Here is a 22,974-nt window from a genome sequence, read left to right as displayed (position 1 = left end):
TCTTTGTAAAATTGATTTTCACTTTGACAAACAAACAGAAATAAAAGAACCACATAGTACCTGACTGGAGGAAAAACAATAATTAATTAATAGTTTATATAATAATAATAATAACAAATAATAATAATAATAACAATAATAAAAATCTTAACAATTACAATAGGTTTTCAGCACTCCGTGCTTTAAACCCTAACCGTATTTTTTAAACGGTACATAAAAAAATATAACAATAATATAAAATATAACAAGAAAAATAACACTAATAAAAAACTAATAAAAAAAAAACCTAATATCAAACTAGACAACTCTCAGCCTAACAATAAACTGAAACAAAAAATTTAACAAAAAATTTTACACTCATAAATTGCTCAAATTACACAAGTAACACATTGCGTTACTAAAGACTAAAATAGTATTTTCTTGGAAACCATACACCAATAATCTTTGTTTTATTTACACATTGTAGTCTGTTAACCGATTACAAATTACATGAAAATGATTGTAGTTAGTAACTTTGCGTCATAAGTAATTTTACAAAATTAACAGAATGCATAGCTGATATAAAAAACTGGATTACTAGTAATTTGGAACTACTTAACTCTGAAAAAACTAATTATTGGACAAAAAACGTCCTCACGTAATAACCTAGAATACTGTCTAACACTTGATGGCTGCTCTGTCAAACCTTTGTCGTCGGTTAGGAACCTGGGTGTGCTCTTTGATACCAATCTTTCATTTGAAAGCCACGTTTCTAGTATCTGTAAAACCGCATTCTTCCATCTTAAAAATATATCTAAATTACGTCATATGCTCTCAATGAAAAATTCGGAACAATTAGTTCATGTGTTCATGACATCAAGGCTAGATTATTGTAATGCTCTACTTGGTGGTTGCCCTGCACATTTAATAAACAAACTACAGCTGTTCCAAAACGCAGCAGCTCGAGTTCTTACCAGAACCAGGAAGTATGACCTTATTAGCCCGGTTCTGTCAACACTGCATTATCTCCCTATTAAAGGACAATTCCGACCAAAAATGAACCTAGGGCTAAAAAACACATGGGTACAGAGTCCACCGCTCTCTGGGATGCGTTTTCATGATAATCGAATGTACCCAGTTTTAACGTTAGTTTTAATTTAACCAAAGATCAGATTATAACGCTAGTGTATAAAGACTTTTCACTTGTTTCTTGCAAAATATCATAACCTCAAAACACTTTTTAGCCACATTCTATAATTGCCATCTTTGGAAAACAGTCTCGACCAGCCGAACCACAAACGCCGTGCTACGTGAGCTGAACTGTGACTATCGACGTAGCATGGCGAAGTTGACTTGACTTGACTAACATAATCTATCATATTACACATTTTAGGTAAAGCATTCTGCCTATTTTTAATTGCTTATCACATATATTGGAATAGGATTATTTTTGTACCACACTGATATAAAATACAAAGATAAAGAAAAATATATTCCATTATTTGTCATCAACATTAAGTGCATAAACATAACATAACATACTGTGTCCCAAATTAGGTTTGTGATGGAACTGCAGGTGGTTTATTAATGAACAGCTAATTAATTAATTACATAATTTAAAATGAAAGAAAAAATAAATACTTTTAAATTAAAAACAGCAGCAACAACAACAAAAAATATTTAATAATTTCTTTACCTGCATGTCATGAAACCAATAACAACTGTGAACATGTGAATGTGTTGATACAATTTTCTAAATATTAACTTACAATCTCAAGGGGATTTAAAAAAAAAAGATGTTAAAGGGGTTCGTCTGCCAAAAAAATGCATTTGTGTACACTTTTAAGCAGAGCACACAACCAATTGTCAAAACCAAGGGGGTTAAATCATATTAATCTTAATGCAAATTCTTGTTTCTTTGTTCAGATGTGGACAGAAGAAAGTGCTAAAATACTCTGGCAGTGTTTGAGTTGTGAATTGGCACCAGAATCATTTCATTCACTCAGATTCTTGACCCTAGTTATTTTAAAAAAATTTCTGGATTTCTTACCACATACATAAGCATAATGATAAAGATTATGTTTCCATTTGCCATCTTATATAAAGTCTTTGCATTGTAAAACTGTTGGATGAGACAAATCATCTACCTACTAATCTTCTCTTGGGCCGTATTAATTTCAAGCCCTTGACATGTTTCAAAATGTTAATGCGGAAACTCATGCGAGTGTGACTGTAACTGACATGTCGTTTCTGGAAAACATATTTGTATCGCAAATACACAGCAGAAGTGTAAAAGGTGCCTGTCTGTGCTTTAGGGGGATGTGATGCACTAGCGATTGTTCTGAGGCTCGTTCGTGCTTTATCTGCTGCTGAGATAATTTTTGCCTCTGCTGCGAATAGCAATCAGCAGTGAAAGCAAATTGGGCCCAAAGCCCGACCCTGGGGGACACCGAATAAATAGCAAATAGAGCAGGCTTTTGTGTAAACTGGAACACATCACTTTAACAATGTGCTTTTCTCAGCTTGATCCATCTGCACTTACTTGAGGATGGTTGTTAATGCTCATTTTCTTCATTAACATTAGCAGTTATGTGGTGAGAATAGCTTTTTTGGAATATTCAAAAGCAACTGCAACAATTACATACATATGTTGCTAAATGAATAACTTCAAAAACCATAAAAACAACTGTCAAAGCACTAAAACCTAAAGACAAACGCGTTTTAGACAGCTGGAGTAGGGTACTGTAAAAAAGGATAATCCAAGGCTAGCTGTACATTAAAGGATTTTAAGCATTTTGAATGTGTAGCGCATTAAAATAGTTAAATTTAGTAGCAAAGTAAATTTTTTAATAAAAGTCACAGGGCAGTGTTGACAAGTTTCTGTGCTCCTGTTTATTGTGTGCAGCGTGTGACAGCAAGTGACGTGTGTGTGCGCACTTCAATGAGAACAGCGCAGTAATACAGAGCGGTGATTGAACTGACTTGGAACTGCATTAAACGGTTTTATTGCACACCTTCCAGTCAATCAGAATCATGTACTCAGACAGACCATGGTATAAGATACGATTAAAAAAGGCTTTAAAAAGCAAGCATCAAGAACGCTTTTTGATTAACTAAAACCAAAAAGACTCTAACCGTGACAATAAACGGAACATTTAATCTGAAGAAAAGTGGTGCTTGTCAGTGCAAAACTTGCTACTATGAGGTATTGCAAGGTGTTCATATGAACTATCCTCAACAAGACACGTGACTTGAGGTATAATTCATATCTGTAGTAAACTTATTTCCTAGTCTAGGGACCTTTTTGACTAATAAAGTGCTTGAAACTATATAAAGACCATGTTACACCAACATTCTTCCCTCAAATGTTGTCCAAACTAGGCAAACACAGTTGTGTGCACAAAGAATTTGAAATAAAAAAATATTGCTGAAATGTTGTGGGTTGTAAGTTTGCTGGACATTTGTTTTAATATCGTTTGATTTGAAATGCTTTGTTCAACACTGAACTGACTTCAGCTGAATAAAGACACTATTCATTTTTTAGAGATTCTTTACAGCAGAATTAAATTCTGTTTGCATCATTGATTTTTATTTTCCAGTTTGTTACTGTAAAGCTGCTTTGAAACAATTTGTATTGTATAAAGTACTATATAAATAAAGGTAACTTGACATTATTGCTAGAATATACATTCAAAATGACAGATAAATGTATTGTCTTACTAGAAAATTTACTGAACAAGAAATCAGTAGTTGACTAGACTAATTTATTGGCTGGATGTGGCAGACTTATGCACTAAATATCTATTCAGCTGTATTCAAAGAACCATGAATGCACAAGAATGTTTTTAAGTAACCATGACTAACTAACTTTTCTTACAGCTGAAAAACTCTCAATCAAGTTTTCTCCAAGGACTGATGATGGTCTGCAGCTTAATTTTCAGACTCATTTGTGGTTAACATGCTGGTTTTACCTGCAGAACTGCCTGGAGTGGTTCATGTTGGGTCCTGCTTTGATGTTCCCTTTCTTGGGGTCGTAGATGGTGGTGGCTCTGGCGTATGCTCCTCCCAGAATGAAGACATATCCATTCAGAGTCACAGCCGGGGCGTATTTGTTATCTGAACAATGGCAAAATAAAACAGAAGTCACCACTAATCCATTTTAAGTCCATAAGGTCAGGAATATCCAGCATGCAAAGATGTAAACGTGAATGAAAGATCATGACGATTTTTCCCCTTCTGGAATAATGTGCACTGATGAATCATTCACAATAAGACCAGAAACGCATATTAAAGTAAATAAGGTTAAATTATTGTATGTTGCTTCAGAAGAATCTCTTGTAAATGCATCACACCTCAAATTAACTTGTAAACAAGATTACAACGCACATTTTAGAATAGAGACAAGCAATTTTTACGGGTTTATTACGTTTCATTCATTAAGAAAGGCACCTGAATAGATTATTAATTTCAACAATATACAAGTATTAGAGTAACATCTGGGGTCATTCTGTCAACTGTCCAAATGTAAATCAATAGCCCTGTTCAAGCACATTATGTTGGCATGAATACGGTTAACTTCTTTGATTTAAGTAATCAAGCAGGAGAAAACACATAAATAATTGATGAGTGGCAAATAATTTAATTTAATTCACATTCAACCCAGCAGCTGTGACATCAACCTCAGCCGCTGAAGAGAGACGCGAGAACATTGAGCTAATTAAATCTTGAGCCTTTCAGATTTGGAGTGAGACCTCCCGGGAAGAACAGATATTACGGATAATGTAAAAAGAATAGAGAAAGGCGGAGGGAAGGTTAACAAATAATGGTCAGAAATAAAAGCGTGCTTGCAGATCCATGTGCAATGAGCAATACTGAAAACTAAACAAGAGAAATATTTGATTTCACTTAATCTATCAAAGCTAAGCAGTGCCCTAAGTACAAGACAAATATGAGGAGATTACCACAGTCCAAGAGTAAATCTCACAAAAACTTGTTAAGAACCCGGTCATGTTTTACCTCACAATAAAAATAAATCAATAAAAAAAATTGAAATTCTTTCAAAAACACACACACACACACACACACACACACACACACACACACACACACACACACACACACACACACACACACACTTATTATTATTAAATTTTTTTTTTTTTTTTCATTAACGAGTAGTTGGAAAGGTGGTACCTAATAATGTCGCCAATGAGAGAGTATATATATATATATATATATATATATATATGCGGCATAATACATGTATCATAATACATAATCATGTTTTGCTTGGTCCAAAGTTACAGTTGGATTTTGTCCTTAGCGTAAAGGTTGAGAGGTCCATCTATCACTGTGTTCGTAGAGTTAGTTTGTGGAGTAAATATATTGGCTATAATCAGCCAGTGGCACTGATCCTCAACAAACTCGTCTCCATTCTGGCGTGATGACTCCGAATCTTCATCCAGATGGAACTGAAAAAATATTCTGAATGTTCCAATCCAATCTGACTTCTGACCTGTAATGCTCCCTGAATCATAATCATAAACTGTTCGTTCATTGGCCACAGGAGAACTGGCCCCCGACTGAGCCTGGGTTCTCCCAAGGTTTTTTTCTCCATTCTGTCACCTGATGGAGTTTTGGTTTCTTTTCACCGTCGCCTTTGGCTTTTGGCTTGCTTAGTGGGGGACATTTAATATTCAACAATATTATTGATCTGCCTGCATTGACACCATTATATGACTGATATGAGCTGGACGATGACATCACTGTTTTCTTCAGAGTGGCTATATACAGGTCCTTCTCAAAAAATTAGTATATTATGATAAAGTTCATTATTTTCCATAATGTAATGATAAAAATTAAACTTTCATATATTTTAGATTCAATGCAAACCAACTGAAATATTTCAGGTCTTTTATTGTTTTAACACTGATGATTTTGGCATACAGCTCATGAAAACCCAAAATTCCTATCTCAAAAAATTAGCATATTTCATCCGACTAATAAAAGAAGTGTTTTTAATAAAAAAAAAAAAAGTCAACCTTCAAATAATTATGTTCAGTTATGCACTCAATACTTGGGCGGGAATCCTTTTGCAGAAATGACTGCTTCAATGCGGTGTGGTATGGAGGCAATCAGCCTGTGGCACTGCTGAGGTGTTATGGAGGCCCAGGATGCTTCGATAGCGGCCTTAAGCTCATCCAGAGTGTTGGGTTTTGCGTCTCTCAACTTTCTCTTCACAATATCCCAGAGATTCTCTATGGGGTTCAGGTCAGGAGAGTTGACAGGCCAATTGAGCACAGTAATACCATGGTCAGTAAACCATTTACCAGTGGTTTTGGCACTGTGAGCAGGTGCTGAAAAATGAAATCTTCATCACCATAAAGCTTTTCAGCAGATGGAAGCATGAAGTGCTCCAAAATCTCCTGATAGCTAGCTGCATTGACCCTGCCCTTGATTAAACACAGTGGACCAACACCAGCAGCTGACATGGCACCCCAGACCATCACTGACTGTGGGTTCCTCGACACTGGACTTCAGGCATTTTGGCATTTCCTTCTCCCCAGTCTTCCTCCAGACTCTGGCACCTTGATTTCCGAATGACATGCAAAATTTGCTTTCATCCGAAAAAAGTACTTTGGACCACTGAGCAACAGTCCAGTGCTGTTTCTCTGTAGCCCAGGTCAGGCGCTTCTGCCGCTGTTTCTGGTTAAAAAGTGGCTTGACCTGGGGAATGTGGCACCTGTAGCCCATTTCCTGCACACGCCTATGCAAGGTGGCTCTGGATGTTTCTACTCCAGACTCAGTCCACTGCTTCCGCAGGTCCCCCAAGGTCTGGAATCGGTCCTTCTCCACAATCTTCCTCAGGGTCCGGTCACCTCTTCTCGTTGTGCAGCGTTTTTTGCCACACTTTTTCCTTCCCAGAGACTTCCCACTGAGGTGCCTTGATACAGCACTCTGGGAACAGCCTATTTGTTCAGAAATTTCTTTCTGTGTCTTACCCTCTTGCTTGAGGGTGTCAATGATGGCCTTCTGGACAGCAGTCAGGTCGGCAGTCTTACCCATGATTGCGGTTTTGAGTAATGAAACAGCCTGAGAGTTTTTAAAAGCCTCAGGAATCTTTTGCAGGTGTTTAGAGTTAATTAGTTGATTCAGATGATTAGGTTAATAGCTCGTTTAGAGACCCTTTTCATGATATGCTAATATTTTGAGATAGGAATTTGGGGTTTTCATGAGCTGTATGCCAAAATCATCAGTATTGAAACAATAAAAGACCTGAAATATTTCAGTTGGTTTGCAATGAATCTAAAATAAATGAAAGTTTAATTTGTATCATTACATTTTGGAAAATAATGAACTTTATCACAATATGCTAATTTTTTGAGAAGGACCTGTATATATAAATTAACTAAATTCATATCTTTTTTACAACAAAAATGAACCATCACTGAACTTACTTAAGCTGGACCATGAAGCGATTTCCTTCAAGATCTGCTTTACAGCAGAAAGAAACTTTGTTGCATTATTTTCCTGTTATCACTGTAAAGCTGCTTTGAAACAATCTGTATTGTAAAACGACCTATATAAATAAAGGTGACTTGATTTGACAATAACCTGTGTACACAGCTTTTTTTTTTTTCAAATGGCGAGAGGTGTTTTGCGTGTGTTCAGCCAATCAGCGTACACTAATGTCACTGGTAGTTCCTGTTTTGCTGGGTTAGACCCTAATCTGAAGTAGGAGCAAATTTAGTTCCCCCAAAAGGAGTTCCTAGAACTAAAATCGTTCCTAGTTCCCGCGGTACGAACACGCCACAAAACGGGTAATTCCATCTGGTTTGAAAGGCCCTATATATACACATACATTTACCGGCCACTTTATTAGGTGTATTCAACTGCTCGGTAACGCAAATATCTAATCAGCCAATCACATGCATTAAGGCATTTAGACAAAGGCAAGACAATCTGCTAAAGTTCTGAACTGAGCATCGGAATGGGGAAGAAAGGTGATTTAAGTGACTTTGAAGGTGGCATTGTTGTTGCTGGTGTCAGACGGGCTGCTGATCTACTTGGTTTTTCACGCACAACTATTTCTAGGTTCTACAGAGAATCGTCCGAAAAAGAGAAATTATAGAGTGAGCAGCAGTTCTGTGGTCGAAAATGCCTTGTTGATGCCAGAGGTCAGAGAAGAATGGCTAGACTGGTTCAAGCAGATAGAAAGGCAACAGTAACTCAAATAATGCATTTGCTACACCTTGAAGCAGATGGGCAACAAAAGCAGATCTCACCGAGTGCCACTCCTTTTAGCTGAGAACAGGAAACTGAGACTACAATTCACACCGCCTCACCAAGATTGGACAATAGAAGACTGGAGAAGCGCTGGCTGGTCTGATGAGTCTCAATTTCTGCGGCGACATTCAGATGGTAGGGTTAAAATTTGGTGTAAACATGAAAGCATGGATCCATACTCCTTGGATCCTACCCTGACACAGTGACCAGATCTCAATCTAATAGATTTGCAAGTGCAGCTGACAAAGCTATTATTTGAAGCTATTATTGCGCGGGGTGGCGATGGCGCAGTGGATAAGACACATGCCTTTGGTGTGAGAGACCCGGGTTCGAATCCACTATGAGACATCAATGTGTCCCTGAGCAAGACACTTAACCTCTAGATGCTCCAGAGGCGTGCGACCTCTGAAATATAGCAATTGTAAGTCGCTTTGGATAAAAGCGTCAGCTAAATGAATAAATGTAAATGTATTATGTCAATATGGACCAAAATCTCTGAGAAATGTTTCTAGCACCTTGCTAAATCTATGCCACAATGAATTAATACAGTTCTGAAGGCAAAAGCGGATCCAACCCGGTATTAGCAAGGTGCACCGAATAAAGTGGCCAGCAGTTAACTTTTAAACCGAGTTAAATGTGGGAAGATTAGGCAGATCACTGACTGTCAACTGAGAGACCATACTCTTACTGCCGACTGACCAAATCACTCATATGAAGCTTCTCCATGGCAGATCTTACTGTTGTTCAGTGTTCAGTGAACCACACAAAATACTATTCTAAATTATTTTTATATATTTTTCAAGTTAAAATATCTAAAAATCCTTAAAAATAAGATGTAATTACTTCAGAAGCAACATTGCATACATCCTTTTAGGGTATAAATCATGGGTCGTTCATCTGAACACATATGAATGCACATTCCTTCTGAAATCACAAAGCGTTTAGCCTGTGAACTCATCGAGGCAAATTACGCATTAGGCTCCGGCCAGTGTGCAATAGACGATTCGGGTGACAATTTTATGACACCCAGAGGTTCAACAGGCAACAAGACACCGAGCTTCACAGAGATGAGTTACCACGCGTTTAATGTATATACGATCCAAAGCAACAAGCAACAATTCGATGACGAATTAATTCCCTTAGAAGTTATCCTGGGAACCTATATATTCTGGACAATTTGTAGAGGAATGTTGAATCATAATTCGTTATGATTTGATATATATAATTGATCTATTTTTGCCAATATGTGGGATGATAAATCCGATGTATTCAGTCGTTCATACAGATTGGCAACGATTTATCCCTTTTTTGATATACATATCCCCAAAGCCTGACCCAGGTTTTCGTTACATCCTTAAGACTTGTTTTTTTTAAGTTGCCAATCACCGCCAGTATTTTTGATAATTTTCACGAAATTTTCAAGGCCCCTAAAATATTTTGTTGTATGTTTTTGTCAAAGACCACATCCAGATCGGATTCAGAACTATGTACAGAACATAGATGCAGTAGATTGAGTAGATCGAGTTCATCAACACCCTCAATGGTTTCACACTCCTAAAGCTCGTCCTGGTTTGGCATTTCATTCGGTAATACAGTTTTGATTTGTATGCGGTTTAATGTTGATGATCGTGTTATTTTACATAGGCTATGCATCTTGCTAACATATAATATCACTTGTTTCTGCTTCACCTGTGTTTTGATCAGGAGATACAGTACTCTTTCAGAAGATGTGTAATAGCACCCCCTACCACACAACAGTGAATGCTGGGAAGTGTTGTCTCATAAGTTACGAAAATTTCCATCAATGGTGGGGAAAGAGTTTATTTTCTTGCAGTGCATGGGAATTTTTGTGTATTTAAGATTGTTTTTAAGGTATAGTTTTAAGTAAAATGTATATTTTTATAAAAATCTATTTTTATATATCTATACACTAACTTTTTTTCCTCGCATACATACAATTAAATAAAATGCTATTTTTGTTAAAGGATTATTTGATGAATAGAAAGTACAAAAGAACAGCATTTATTTGTAATAGAAATCTTTTGTAACAGTATAAAAGTAACTCATAATCAATTAATTAAAGGGGTAACATGATGCTTTTTAATGTTTTCCTTTTCCTTTAGTGTGAAATGTTTCTGTTTATGCATGTATATGATCTGCAAAGTTACAAAGCTCAGTCTTCCAAAAAGAGATTTAGTCTATCTAACAGAGAACACAGATTCCTGCCTAAAACGCCTTGATCAAGATCCAGATATTATTACCTCGAACCCCTACTTCACAATGTGAAATATTAGTAAATAAGTATGCTGAAGGCATACGCAAAGAAAAAAGACAATGCTTCAGTGAATTGTAGTGTTGTCGTCATGTCCCGGAGACACTTTGTTTGGATGTAAAAGCAAAATCACTTTGTTAGGCCTTCCAAAAACGGATGGAATTAGGAAGGTAAAGATTTATTTAGGTGTTCTTGAGCAGTACAAACCAAAAGCTTGCTTGTGCACAGTGAATTTTACAGAGGACAGCTTCCTGAAACTGGGAGATTACAACACCGGCTATATAGGCCTACAAAGACTACAGCATTACATTTCCAACAAATGCTTGAGGTGTTTGGCCAATCACAATTCACTGGGTCTGTTGGCCAATCAAAACAAAAGGAAGGGATTTGTAGAAATCATATCATTTCCGACTGGGAATAGAGGAGCAGCAATAATGTACAGTATGGAAAAAAAATCTTTTTTTTTTTTTTTTACATTAAAGCATGTTAACCTATACTATTTACCCAATAAACAAAATAATAAACTTTTAAAATAGCGTCATATGGCCCCTTTAATTTTTTGATGAATAAAAGTATTAACTAAAAAATAAATCTTACTGATTCCAGACTTTTGGTCAAGTGTAGCAGACACTTTATAATACTTACGAGGTTAATAGTCTTTATCAAGGGTACAATTGTGTTCTAGTCTTTGGGTTTGAACCAGCAAAATGTTTGCTACCTACCTATCTCTTCAACCTCTAAGCTGTACTGTCCTACGCTGCAATTACTACTAGGCCATTTTAATATGCTTCAAAGGGGTTTTAGTTGCTTTATTACTGTTGACCGTTTCCATGGCTTTATCGATTGAGGAATAAGCTAAATAACAAGACAATGAAGACTGAGGAGCTTTGTATTTGAGACTTTGCTGGTTCTTACACAAACACAGCTGCAATAAACATATGATCCCTGGGCCACTATGTCCATAGTGATATAAAAATCAATAAGAGCCTCACAGTCCATGGCAACATCAAAGTCAATAAGCACCCAGGCTGAGATGACGTTACCGGCCGAAACCCTCAACAGTTCATTATCCGCTGGTGCAAGAATACCTGCAACACTTGACATCTACACCGACCTTTCCAGAACACTCAAGCCCTTCAAAACAATCAAAATATCATGTTCCTTCTTACATGCATGTTTGACCTAGTGGGTCACAAAAGTGTTTTTAAAGTTGCATGTGTGCAAATGAATGTTTGCTTTCGGCTGCAAAGTTGAATGTCAGAAGCATTCATATCTCCCTTTCGCTGATACAACGCCATAACCAAACTCTGATTTCAATATTTGAACCTTTGAAGGAGTCTCAAGTGACATGTCAGACAGTAAAATATTATTCACGTTCCACTGGTCTGGTTCCATGCAAAAAGGAATAGTTGACTCTCCAAAAATGACAACTCTAACATTATTTACTGATAGAGTAAAACTGTTAAGAGTTCTGAACCTGTATGCTGTTTTTTATTTTGTGGAACTAAAAGGTGAATCATGCAGAAGCTATGAACAGCAACCCATATGATGCCTTTCCAGCTCAGAAAAGAACATACAATAAACAAAAAAGCACCATAAAAGTAGCTCGTATGCTTTATAAGTCACTGAGAGCTACAACATGAAAAATAATCTGCAAATTATTACTTTTTGTTTGTTTCTATGCTATTTTCATAGCAGAAACAAGATAAAAAACAACACAATAACGCAGTGCACAAAAGAACGATACAAGGAAAAAATCAATATAACTACATATAAAAAAAATCTATATAAAATGTTTAAGATTAGTTTTGAATAAAAATGCAATAACTAAACCTGGGCAAACTTTATTAAAACTGTCATGAGTCGGGCTCCTTCCCTTTTCTTTCTCTTTCGCCCTCTCCTGGGTTTTTTCCCTCTTTACATCTTTTCCCTTTTCTCTCTCCTCGCTCAGCTGCTCTTCATCTCATCTCATTAATCGCTCACACCTGTTCTCTCTTCCTTCTGATTTCTCGCCCTTTTACTTCTCCCTCTTTTCCTTTGTTCCCTGTCATAGTATTTACAGAAGTTTGTTACGTACCTGATGTTTCTCTGTCGTTCTCTAGTCCTGTCGTGTCTACTGTGGTATGTGCCGTCTCCTGATTTGTTACCTGACCATCATCTGCTTGCCCTGTCTCTGGCTGTCAGTTCCGACTAAGGTCTAACGCTGCCCATCAGCAACCCGGACTCTTCGCTGCATCCTCCAGGGGATTTCCTGAGCCTTGTGTGCAGACGCTCCTCAGTTGTCCTTCAACTCATCTTTCTGTTTGAACTATTTTTGCCTGTCGGCTCCTGTTTTCTGATTATTGCCAAGCGGCAGTTATTAAAAGAGACATTTGATCTGCCTTTGCGTTTGGGTTCTCTGTCTCTCTCAACATGACAGAATACTCCGACCAGTTCATGCACCCAGCAAATGAGAGTCATTTTCAGTCCGCCCTCGAGCTTCAGGAGAACTTGCTGGGCCGTCACGAGAACGAGCTCGCTGCTTCTCGTCATGCTGTGGAGACTCTCGCTGCCCAGGTGGCCGACTTAACTCAACAGATGTTGAATCTTCGCGCTGAAGCGCCCCTAGCCAGGTCCCACGTTTCACCGGAGCCTCGAATCAACAATCCGCCCTGTTACGCTGGTGAGCCGGCCGAGTGCCGTTCATTCCTGACACAGTGTGTCTTTTCCTTGCAGTCAACTCAGGGGATTCCCCTTATTGATTTAAAGGTTTCCACCCCTGTTTACACTCACGATGGCAGTGTTCTCGCCAGGGTACGCCATTCCACGGTTCCGGTGAGTCTCACTGTCTCGGGTAATTATCGTGAGAATCTTTCTTTTTTAATTTTTCACTCTCCTTTTACCTCTATTGTTTTGGGCCATTCTTGGCTTGTCAAACATAATCCTCAGATAAATTGTTTCTTCTGTTTCTGATTTACAGGAGGAGCCCGGTGATTTGTACGGAGTCCCGGAGGAGTACCATGATCTGCGGGCGGTTTTCAGTCGTTCCCGGGCCACTTCTCTTCCTCCCCATCGTCCTTATGACTGCGGCATTAATCTTCTTCCGGGGACATCTCCTCCCCGGGGAAGATTATATTCCTTGTCGGCGCCCGAACGTGAAGCCCTTGAGAAATATTTATCTGATTCGCTCGAAGCTGGTACCATTATTCCCTCATCCTCTCCTGCTGAGGCCGGTTTTTTCTTTGTTAAGAAGAAGGATGGTACGTTGCGTCCCTGCATCGATTATCGTGGGTTGAATGACATCACGGTCAAAAACCGTTATCCCTTGCCGCTGATGTCATCCGCCTTCGAGATCCTGCAGGGGGCTAAGATCTTCACAAAGCTAGATCTACGAAATGCCTACCATCTCGTCTGTATTAAGGAGGGGGATGAGTGGAATACAGCTTTCAATACTCCGTTGGGGCACTTTGAATATCGTGTTCTTCCTTTCGGGCTGGTCAACGCTCCTGCCGTGTTTCAGGCTCTGGTCAATGATGTCCTTAGAGACATGTTAAACATCTTTGTTTTCGTTTACCTCGACGACATTTAATTTTTTTCCCCCTCTCTCCAGATACATACTCAACACGTCCGTCAGGTTCTCCAGCGTCTTCTTGAAAATCTTTTATTTGTCAAGGCAGAGAAGTGCCTATTTCACGCTACGTCCGTCACGTTCCTTGGTTCGGTCATCTCCTCCGAGGGGATTGCTATGGACCCTCCAAGGTTCGCGCCGTCACGGAAAGGCCTGTTCCCGATTCCCGAGTCACGTTCCAGCGTTTCCTGGGGTTCGCTAATTTTTATCGTCGTTTTGTTCGGAATTTTAGTCAGGTCGCCGCTCCGCTCTCTGCTCTCACGTCTGCCAAATCTCCTTTCTCTTGGTCAAATTCTGCGCAAATCGCCTTCGATCGGCTCAAGTCCTTGTTTTCTACCGCTCCTATTCTTGTTTCTCCTGACACCACCAGACAGTTTATTGTCGAGGTCGAAGCATCCGAGGTGGGCGTGGGAGCCATTCTCTCCCAACGTTTAGCGTCCGATGAGAGGGCCCATCCTTGCGCCTATTTTTCCCATCACTTGTCTCCCGCCGAGCGCAATTATAACGTTGTATGATATCGTCCTGGTTCCAAGAACCTCAAACCAGACGCCCTTTCGTGACAGTTCTCCTCTCCAGAAGCCGTTCCCACCCAGGAGGTTATTCTCCCTCCTGCCATAGTTATTGGTTCGGCTGTCTGGGGAATAGAACGAATCGTTAAACGCGCTCTTTCCCACACTGTCACTCCTCGCCTTTGTCCTAGGGGTCTTTTATTTGTCCCACCAGTCGCTCGTCGCGCTGTCCTTCAATGGGGGCATTCTTCTAAATTATTTTCCCATCCTGGTGTTAGGGGAACCATCGCATCTATTCGTCAAAAGTTCTGGTGTCCAACTCGTGAGCGTGACATTTGTCGTTTTGTTGCGTCTTGTTCTGTCTGCGCACAGACCAAGTCTAGCAAAACGCCTCCTGCAGGTTTGCTGCGACCCCTTCCTCTTCCGTCTAGACCATGGTCTCATCTCGCTCTGGACTTCATTACAGGTCTTCCTCGGTCTGAGGGGAACACGGTAATACTCACGGTAGTCGACCGCTTTTCCAAATCCGCTCATTTCATTCCTCTCCCTAAGCTGCCCTCCGCCAAGGAGACAGCCCAAATTGTCATTGACAAAGTATTCAAGATTCACGGTCTGCCTTCTGACATTGTCTCTGCTAGGGGTCCACAAATCTCCTCCCTTTTTTGGAAGGAGTTTTGTCGACTTATCGGGGCCTTCATATTTCATGCATTAAAGCCGTTGCTCGTTCTTCGTCCTGTCCTGTCACCAACCCTGTCTGCATCGTTGATTCCCCCACTTACAGAGTCCGCAAGTTACTGGATGTGCGTCCCCATGGCTGTGGTCACCAGTTTCTGGTCGATTGGGAGGGTTTCGGTCCTGAGGAGAGAACTGGGTCCCGGCATAACATCCTGGACCGCTCGCTGATTGATGACTTCTACCGTTCTCGCCAGTCCTCTTCCTTGGGAGCGCCAGGGGGCGCTCCTTGAGGCGGGGGGGTACTGTCATGAGTCGAGCTCCTTCCCTTTTCTTTCTCTCTTACGCCCTCTCCTGGGTTTTTTCCCTCTTTACATCTTTTCCCTTTTCTCTCTCCTCGCTCAGCTGCTCTTCATCTCATCTCATTAATCACTCACACCTGTTCTCTCTTCCTTCTGATTTCTCGCCCTATTTCTTCTCCCTCTTTTCCTTTGTTCCCTGTCGGAGTATTTACAGAAGTTTCTACTGTGGTATGTGCCGTCTCCTGATTTGTTACCTGACCATCATCTGCTTGCCCTGTCTCTGGCTGTCGGGTCCGACTAAGGTCTAACGCTGCCCATCAGCAACCCGGACTCTTCGCTGCATCCTCCAGCGGATTTCCTGAGACTTGTGTGCAGACGCTCCTTAGTTGTCCTTCAACTCATCTTTCTGTTTGAACTGTTTTTGCCTGTCGGCTCCTGTTTTCTGATTATTGCCAAGCGGCTCCCCTGAGTTATTAAAAGAGACATTTGATCTGCCTTTGCGTTTGGGTTCTCTCTCTCTCTCTCAACATGACAAAACATGCTTAAGTGTGTAATGGAATAATTTTTTTCAAAGATTTTCACACTAAGCACGATATGTAATAAGACTTGCAATAAAGTTGCAGGAGTCGCATTGAAGAACTTCTAATGAACCTAGTGAAACATTACACCGGACTAGATAATTACATTGGTAAACAGAATTTATCTGCATGCTTTTACCTCACACAGACCAGGTTATCCTCAGAGTTTATAACTTCAATTTGAGACTTTGAAAAAAAATGCACAAATTCAATGAATACCGTATGCCATGCAGAATAAATCCAAGCAATCTCAAAATAAATCATGCATCTCAGATACTTTGCCTTTAAAAAACAGGCACATATTCAACAAGGTTATATCAGTGACTGTAAATTAAAAATAAAATATATACAGTGTGGGAAATAATTATTTGATCCCCTGCTGATTTTGTAAATTCACCCACTTACAAAGAAATGAAGGGTCTATACTTTTTATGGTAGTTTTATTTGAACGGAAAGAGACAGAATATTAACCAAAAACCCAGAAAAACAGATTATGTAAAGGTTATAAATTGATTTGCATTTCAGTGAGTGAAATAAGTATTTGATCCCCTACCAACCAGCAAGAATTCTGCCTCCCACAGATTGGTTATGTGCCCATGTGGAACACAGATTAGTCATAGACACGTGCGTAGACACGACCAAAACGCATGATGTAGTCAGCCAGATCCGGGCCGTATCTAGACCAGATGGAGGAACTGTGCCTAGACACGACCACAACGCATCCCTGAAGTGGCAGCAGAGATTGTGTCAACTAGACTGTCCCCTGTGAAGGCCTCATCGACATGACAGCCATCTGCACTGATCCTCAACAACTCGTCCCATGCTGGTGTGACTCCGATCTTCAACCAAATGGAACTGGATAATATTTTGATTGTTCCAAACCAATCTGACTTCTGACCTATAATGCTGCCTGAATCACAATCATTCACTGTTCGTTTATTGCCCAAAGGAGAACTGTCCCCCGACTGAGCCTGGGTTCTTCCATGGTTTTTTTCTCCATTCTGCCACCTGATGGAGTTTTGGTTCCTTGCCACTGTCGCCTTTTTCCACCTTTGTTGTCATTGGCTTGGCTTGCTTAGTTGGAGAGATTAAATTTAACATTTAATTTAATATTCAACAATAATATTGATCTGCCTGCATTGACATTATTATACAAGAACTGAACGGAGCTGGACGATGACACGGTTTACTCCAGAGTGGCTATATATACACACACATATACACATAAATATATATATATATATATATATATATATATATATATATATATATATATATATATATATATATATATATATATATACACACACACACACACACACATATATACATATATATACATATATATACATATATATATATATATATATATATATATATATATATATATATATATATATATATATATATAATGAACTAAATATATAAAAATGAACTAAATTAAATACTTTTTTTAAACAAAAATGAAACATCACTGAACTTACTTAAGATGGACTGTGCCGCTATTTTGTTTTGGAAACAAACATTTTTGCATTATTTTCCTGTTATCTCTGTAAATCTGCTTTGAAACAATCTGTATTGTAAAAAGTGCTATATAAATAAACGTGACTTGACTTGACAATATACAGTAAAGCTCCGTTCACACTGACAATCTCATTAAAAACAAACGACTTCTGGTTGATTTGTTGCTGCTGGGTTGCATTGTTTTAAAGAACACACGTGCCCATTAGCTGCCCAAAACATAGACTTTTAGATATTTCAGATTAACCCAATACAAGCAGACACAAGCTGTACGCACATGACTAGAAAATAAATGTCCCTTAAAGGGACCTTGATTATTCATGAACTATCTGATGCATGCGGCAAGACAAATATAGCACAGGCTTTACAAATCTAGCTATAGGTATGCTGACACTGAAATTTATACTGGACAACCGATACTGCAGTTTGCAGATACAACAATTTGTTTAAAGAACAACAAATTACTGTACATCTCAAATGACTGGAAATTTGATCCTTTACCACATCTGTGTGACAACAGCTCATTTGAATCACATTCAATTACCATCACTAGTCCTATTAAAATCCATTGTGTAGTTGTATATCGTCCCCCAGGTCAACTTGGCAGTTTCTTGGAGGAGCTTGATGTGGAACTCTCATCCTTCCCTGAAGATGGTACTCCTCTCATAATTCTTGGAGACTTCACCATCCACCGAGGAAAACCTCAGGCTGCTGATTTTCACACCCTGCTTACCTCATTCGACCTCAAACGAGTATGTACTGTGGCTACTCACAAATCAGGAAACCAATTGGACCTTATTTAAACGCGCTACTGCTCCACTAACAATACACTTGTCACTCCGCTGCATACCTCAGATCACTTCCTCCTCACTCTCAACCTCAACCTGCCTCACAACACAACACACACTCTGGGCAAGAGGGTGAAAGTTAGCGTAGATTCCATTCTCTTTGGTCTCATCCACACTTCCTCCACCTGATCAGCTCTCAACACTAGATACTAACAGTAAAACTGATACTCTTTTCTCCACTTTAACATCCGCCTAGGACAACTTCTGCCCCCTTTCCTCCAGGCCAACCCGCGCCACACCCTCTGCCCCCTGGTTATCTGATATTCTCTGCGAACATCGTTCTAAACTCAGGGGTGCAGAGAGGAAGTGGCGCAAATCGAAAGATCCTATAGACCTGGGTCTTTATCAATCCCTCCTCTCTTCCTTCTCTGCTAATATCTCTACTGCTAAAATGACAAACTATCACAACAAAATTATAAATTCTCCTGACTCTCGCATGCTTTTCAAAACCTTCTCCTCTCTTCTCAACCCTCCTCCTCCTTCATCAACCCTAACAGCTGACAATTTTGCCACATTCTTCATAGATAAAACAACCACCATCAGTGGCCAATTTACCAATCCACAAACTGACACACACTTTTTACCAAAAAATGCACACATTCTACCCTCCTTCTCTCTACTTTCAGAGGCAGAAGTCTCTAAACTCTTCCTTTCCAATCACCCTACCACATGTCCGCTTGATCCTATTCCCACTGATCTACTTCAAGCCATTTCTTCCTCAGTTGTACCCACACTCACGCACATCATAAACACCTCTCTTCACACTGGTACCTTTCCCACAGCTTTTACGCAGGCTCGGGTAACCCCACTGCTTAAGAAAGCAACTATAAATCCAGCACATCTGGAAAATTACACACCGGTATCCCTTCTTCCATTCGTCGCGAAATCACTTGAACCAGTTTTCTTCAACCAGATCTCTTACTTTCTTACACAGAACAACCTCTTGGACAACAATCAGTCTCGTTTCAAAAGAGGACACTCAACTGAGACTGCCCTGCTCTCAGTAATTGAAGCTCTGAGACTGGCAAGAGCAACTTTCAAATCCTCAGTTCTCATCCTGCTGGAAACTTTGACACAGTTAACCACCAGACCCTTCTGTCAATCCTAAAGATGAAGGGCATCTCGGGAACCGCACTCCAATGGTTCAAGTCTTACCTCTCATGTAGGTCCTTTAGGGTGTCATGGAGGGGTGTGGCGTCTAAGACCCAACATCTAGCTACTGGGGATGACTACTCACCATGACTGTTCCCTGCTGGTGGAAAGATCTGCCTAACTCAACCAGAGCTGCTGAGTCCGTAGCCACATTCAAGAAACTGCTGAAGACACATCTTTTTCGGCAGCACTTGATCCAGTAATACTAACACTTTCTCTTCCATTCTATTTTTATTTATTAAAAAATGGACTGCATTAAACTGAGAGGGGTCATAGCACTTAAACAAGCAAACAAGCTCAAAGTACACAGACTTTTTTTTTTTAATTGTCAGCACTATACCACTTCCAGCTGCTCATTCTAACATATGAGGGAGATTAAATATGCACTCTTACAACTATTTACAAGATACTACAATAGAAACACCATACAATAAACAGGATTAATCAACAGTAGATCAATAAACAATCACTTGGCAAAAAGTTACGAACTGCAAACTGCTCTGAAATGTCGACAATGTAGAACGCACAACAGCACAACGTTTTTACTTTGTGCTCATGTTTATTTCAATCATATTCTTTTGAATATTATTATTATAATAACTAAAACATTAAAAACATTATTAAGATTTATTTTATTTCATTTAAGATATTTAAGACTTTTTATGATCTTAAATTTGAACAAATTCACATTTTAAGACTTTTAAACTCATTTTAATTTGAACTTTTAGGCGTATATTAAACGTCAAGTGTCGTCTTATTGTCTCTGAGAAAGATATTTCATGCAGCAGTCAGGTGGATATCCCAAATAACTTATTTTACTGACTAAAAATGGGAGATAAAGCTTGTTTTATGGCAGTGTTTAAATCCACACTTATTTCTGCACTAATGGGGAAATGCTTGCTTTCCAGCTATAGTGAAACGCCTCAGTCCTGCACCCACTGTGTGTCCCTCAGGGCTGCATTTGCCACAGAGTTACAGGTTGAAAAAAAAGTTTGTTTCCCCTTAAGCGTCCCCCTACCCACAACCTCAATATCTCTGGAGAGTGTCTAAAATGCCATATACTAATGAAGTCAACTTCTACTGAAATTCCATGAAGTTATTCTCATATTTTCAACACTGTCTAACTAAAAACTTTTAACATGAAATGAAATGTATCTGATGTGGGACCTGTACAATGGGATAGTTTGATGCTTGAACATTTTCTAAACCAAGATTGTAAATTTTTTTTATGGGTTCATGTATTTTTACATTGTTTCTGTAAAAATATATTCCTGCACATTTTTATTTGTATTTATTCCATTCAAAAATGGGTACAGTTGGTAAGATTTTTTAATGGTTTTTGAAAGAAGTCTCTCATGCTCACCAAGGCTGAATTTATTTGATAAAAAAACAAGTAAAAACATCTTATGTTATGACTGTAATCCCCTGAGAAGGGGAACGAGACATTGCGTCTTGGATTGACATTATGGGGAACGTCATCAGCGTGACTGGTCTGAAGAACGTGTGTAAACACGACAACTTTCAGACGACAGGTAATGAAGTCTTTACCGATGCTTCTGTGAGGATAAGAGGGCACCTGCAATTTATGTAATTAGCTTGTTTGTCTTTAGGAGCCTTTTGTTTGTAGTAGCGTGTGAAAATTTAAAATTTAAAATTTTCTTAATTTCTTTTTTGAATACTCCTACAACAGGTTTACATGCATCAAAGGTCAAAAAACTTTTCTCATTTTAATTTTCTCATAACATACATTGCACATCACCACATTTTTCATTGATTCTCAAACGACTCGTCTGATGAATCAGTCTCTCTAAATCCCTCCTTTCCGAGAGCATGCTCTGCTCTGATTGGCCAGACAGCTCAGTCTCTTGTGATTCCGCGTACAGCGCATGTCGGAAACAAAAACACCCATTACCATAACTTCAGCTCCATCCGGAGGGTTTCTACAGCTTAGCGATTGTACACTGTAAACTAAAGACAGTAACAAACGAAGACGTCGATTTTACCCTATCAATCTGAGCGCGAGTCTGAAGATGAAACATTCGAAGAACTAGTTCCCTTTCAAACGGTCAATTGGTATTGCGTAGCTAAACGCAGTGACATCCAATGGCGCGGGCGCCCGCCAAGGGGGTGTGACCTCGGTCTATAATAGTCCCTGAATTCGCCATTATAGCATATTTTACTCCTTCAGCGACAAACTTCATGTCTCTGACCATTTATTGAGCCTTCGCCGTCGAACAAGCCTTCAGCCTGAGCGAGCTACAGTTCAGCAGACGACACATTTCACCTGACGCCGTCTCTCCTGTGGCTATCCGGCGATATCCTTTTCATTACTCATTGTATTCTGTGTGTTTTATCTGTACGAGCGTTGTTTCAAATGCCTTGTGTCAAGATCTGCACCACGTGCGGATGCAAGCTGCACGAGGCGGACGAACAAGCTAGCTGCATTCCATGCCTGGGACTTCACCACGTGGAGAATGCACTGTCTGCCGGCGGATGTGCGGCCTTCGAGAGCATGCCAATCTCTGTGCTGCGAACTCGGCTAGCCCTCTCCCATGACGGTGACGCCGCCTTTCCCGCGCTTCCTTCTCCGGCCCTACTTCAGCCGAGGAAGATGAAGCGCCGCAGCCAACGGCAACCGGAGAGCATGGATGTTAGTGAACGCACGCCGGCCACGTCCCCGCGTGCCTCACTCTCTCCAGCTCGTTCATCTCCGGTCCTGTTCGAGGGAGATCAGCCCCCTACGTGGTCGGCCTTGTCTCCTTCGGTGGGCCTAGCGAGCACGACGACAGCTTGTCTATCGCCGCGTCTGAGGAAGAATGGCCGGGCTCTTTCGACCCCGTCATGGCTTCCCAGCCGACACCCAATGCCTCAGCTACCAGGACTAACTCCGACGCGGAAATGCTTCGGATCCAGGCAGTATCGGACCTCGAGCTCGAGTGGGCCGTACCCGCTGAACCCCCTTGAAGTCGGCTGGATGGCTGGTTTCTGCCAGGGCACCAACAGGCCCCTCGTCACAAGCCAGCGCCTTTTTTTCCCGAAGTACACAAGGAGCTTACCAAGGCCTGGCGCACTCCTTATTCTACATGAGGCCCCGCAGTTTTCGCGACGCTCTCCTCCGTTGACGGAGCAGCGGAAAAAGGCTATGAGTTGTTGCCGCCCCTCGAAGAGGCGTTGGCCGCTCATGTCTGCCCGAACACAGCTGCTAGCTGGCGAACTAGAGCTGTTGATCCCAACAAGCCGTGCCCTAG

General features: G+C 40.1%; 1 protein-coding gene across 1 annotated transcript in view; it reads right to left on the bottom strand.

Annotated features, from left to right (window-relative positions):
• Positions 1-22,974, bottom strand: part of LOC143746698 (kelch-like protein 29) — a 444,346-nt gene that overhangs the window by 4,539 nt on the left and 416,833 nt on the right. Inside the window, exon 13 of the mRNA XM_077238693.1 lies at positions 3,951-4,095. Coding sequence (XP_077094808.1) covers positions 3,951-4,095 — 145 coding nt within the window. The remainder of the gene's footprint in view (positions 1-3,950; positions 4,096-22,974) is intronic.

Source organism: Siphateles boraxobius, unplaced genomic scaffold, assembly GCF_051911475.1.
Source record: "Siphateles boraxobius isolate OS27281-9 unplaced genomic scaffold, OSU_SipBor_1 22, whole genome shotgun sequence".
Classification (NCBI taxonomy): Eukaryota; Metazoa; Chordata; class Actinopteri; order Cypriniformes; family Leuciscidae; genus Siphateles; species Siphateles boraxobius.
Note: the sequence above shows the minus strand (reverse complement) of the source record. Positions and strands in the feature narration are given on the sequence as shown.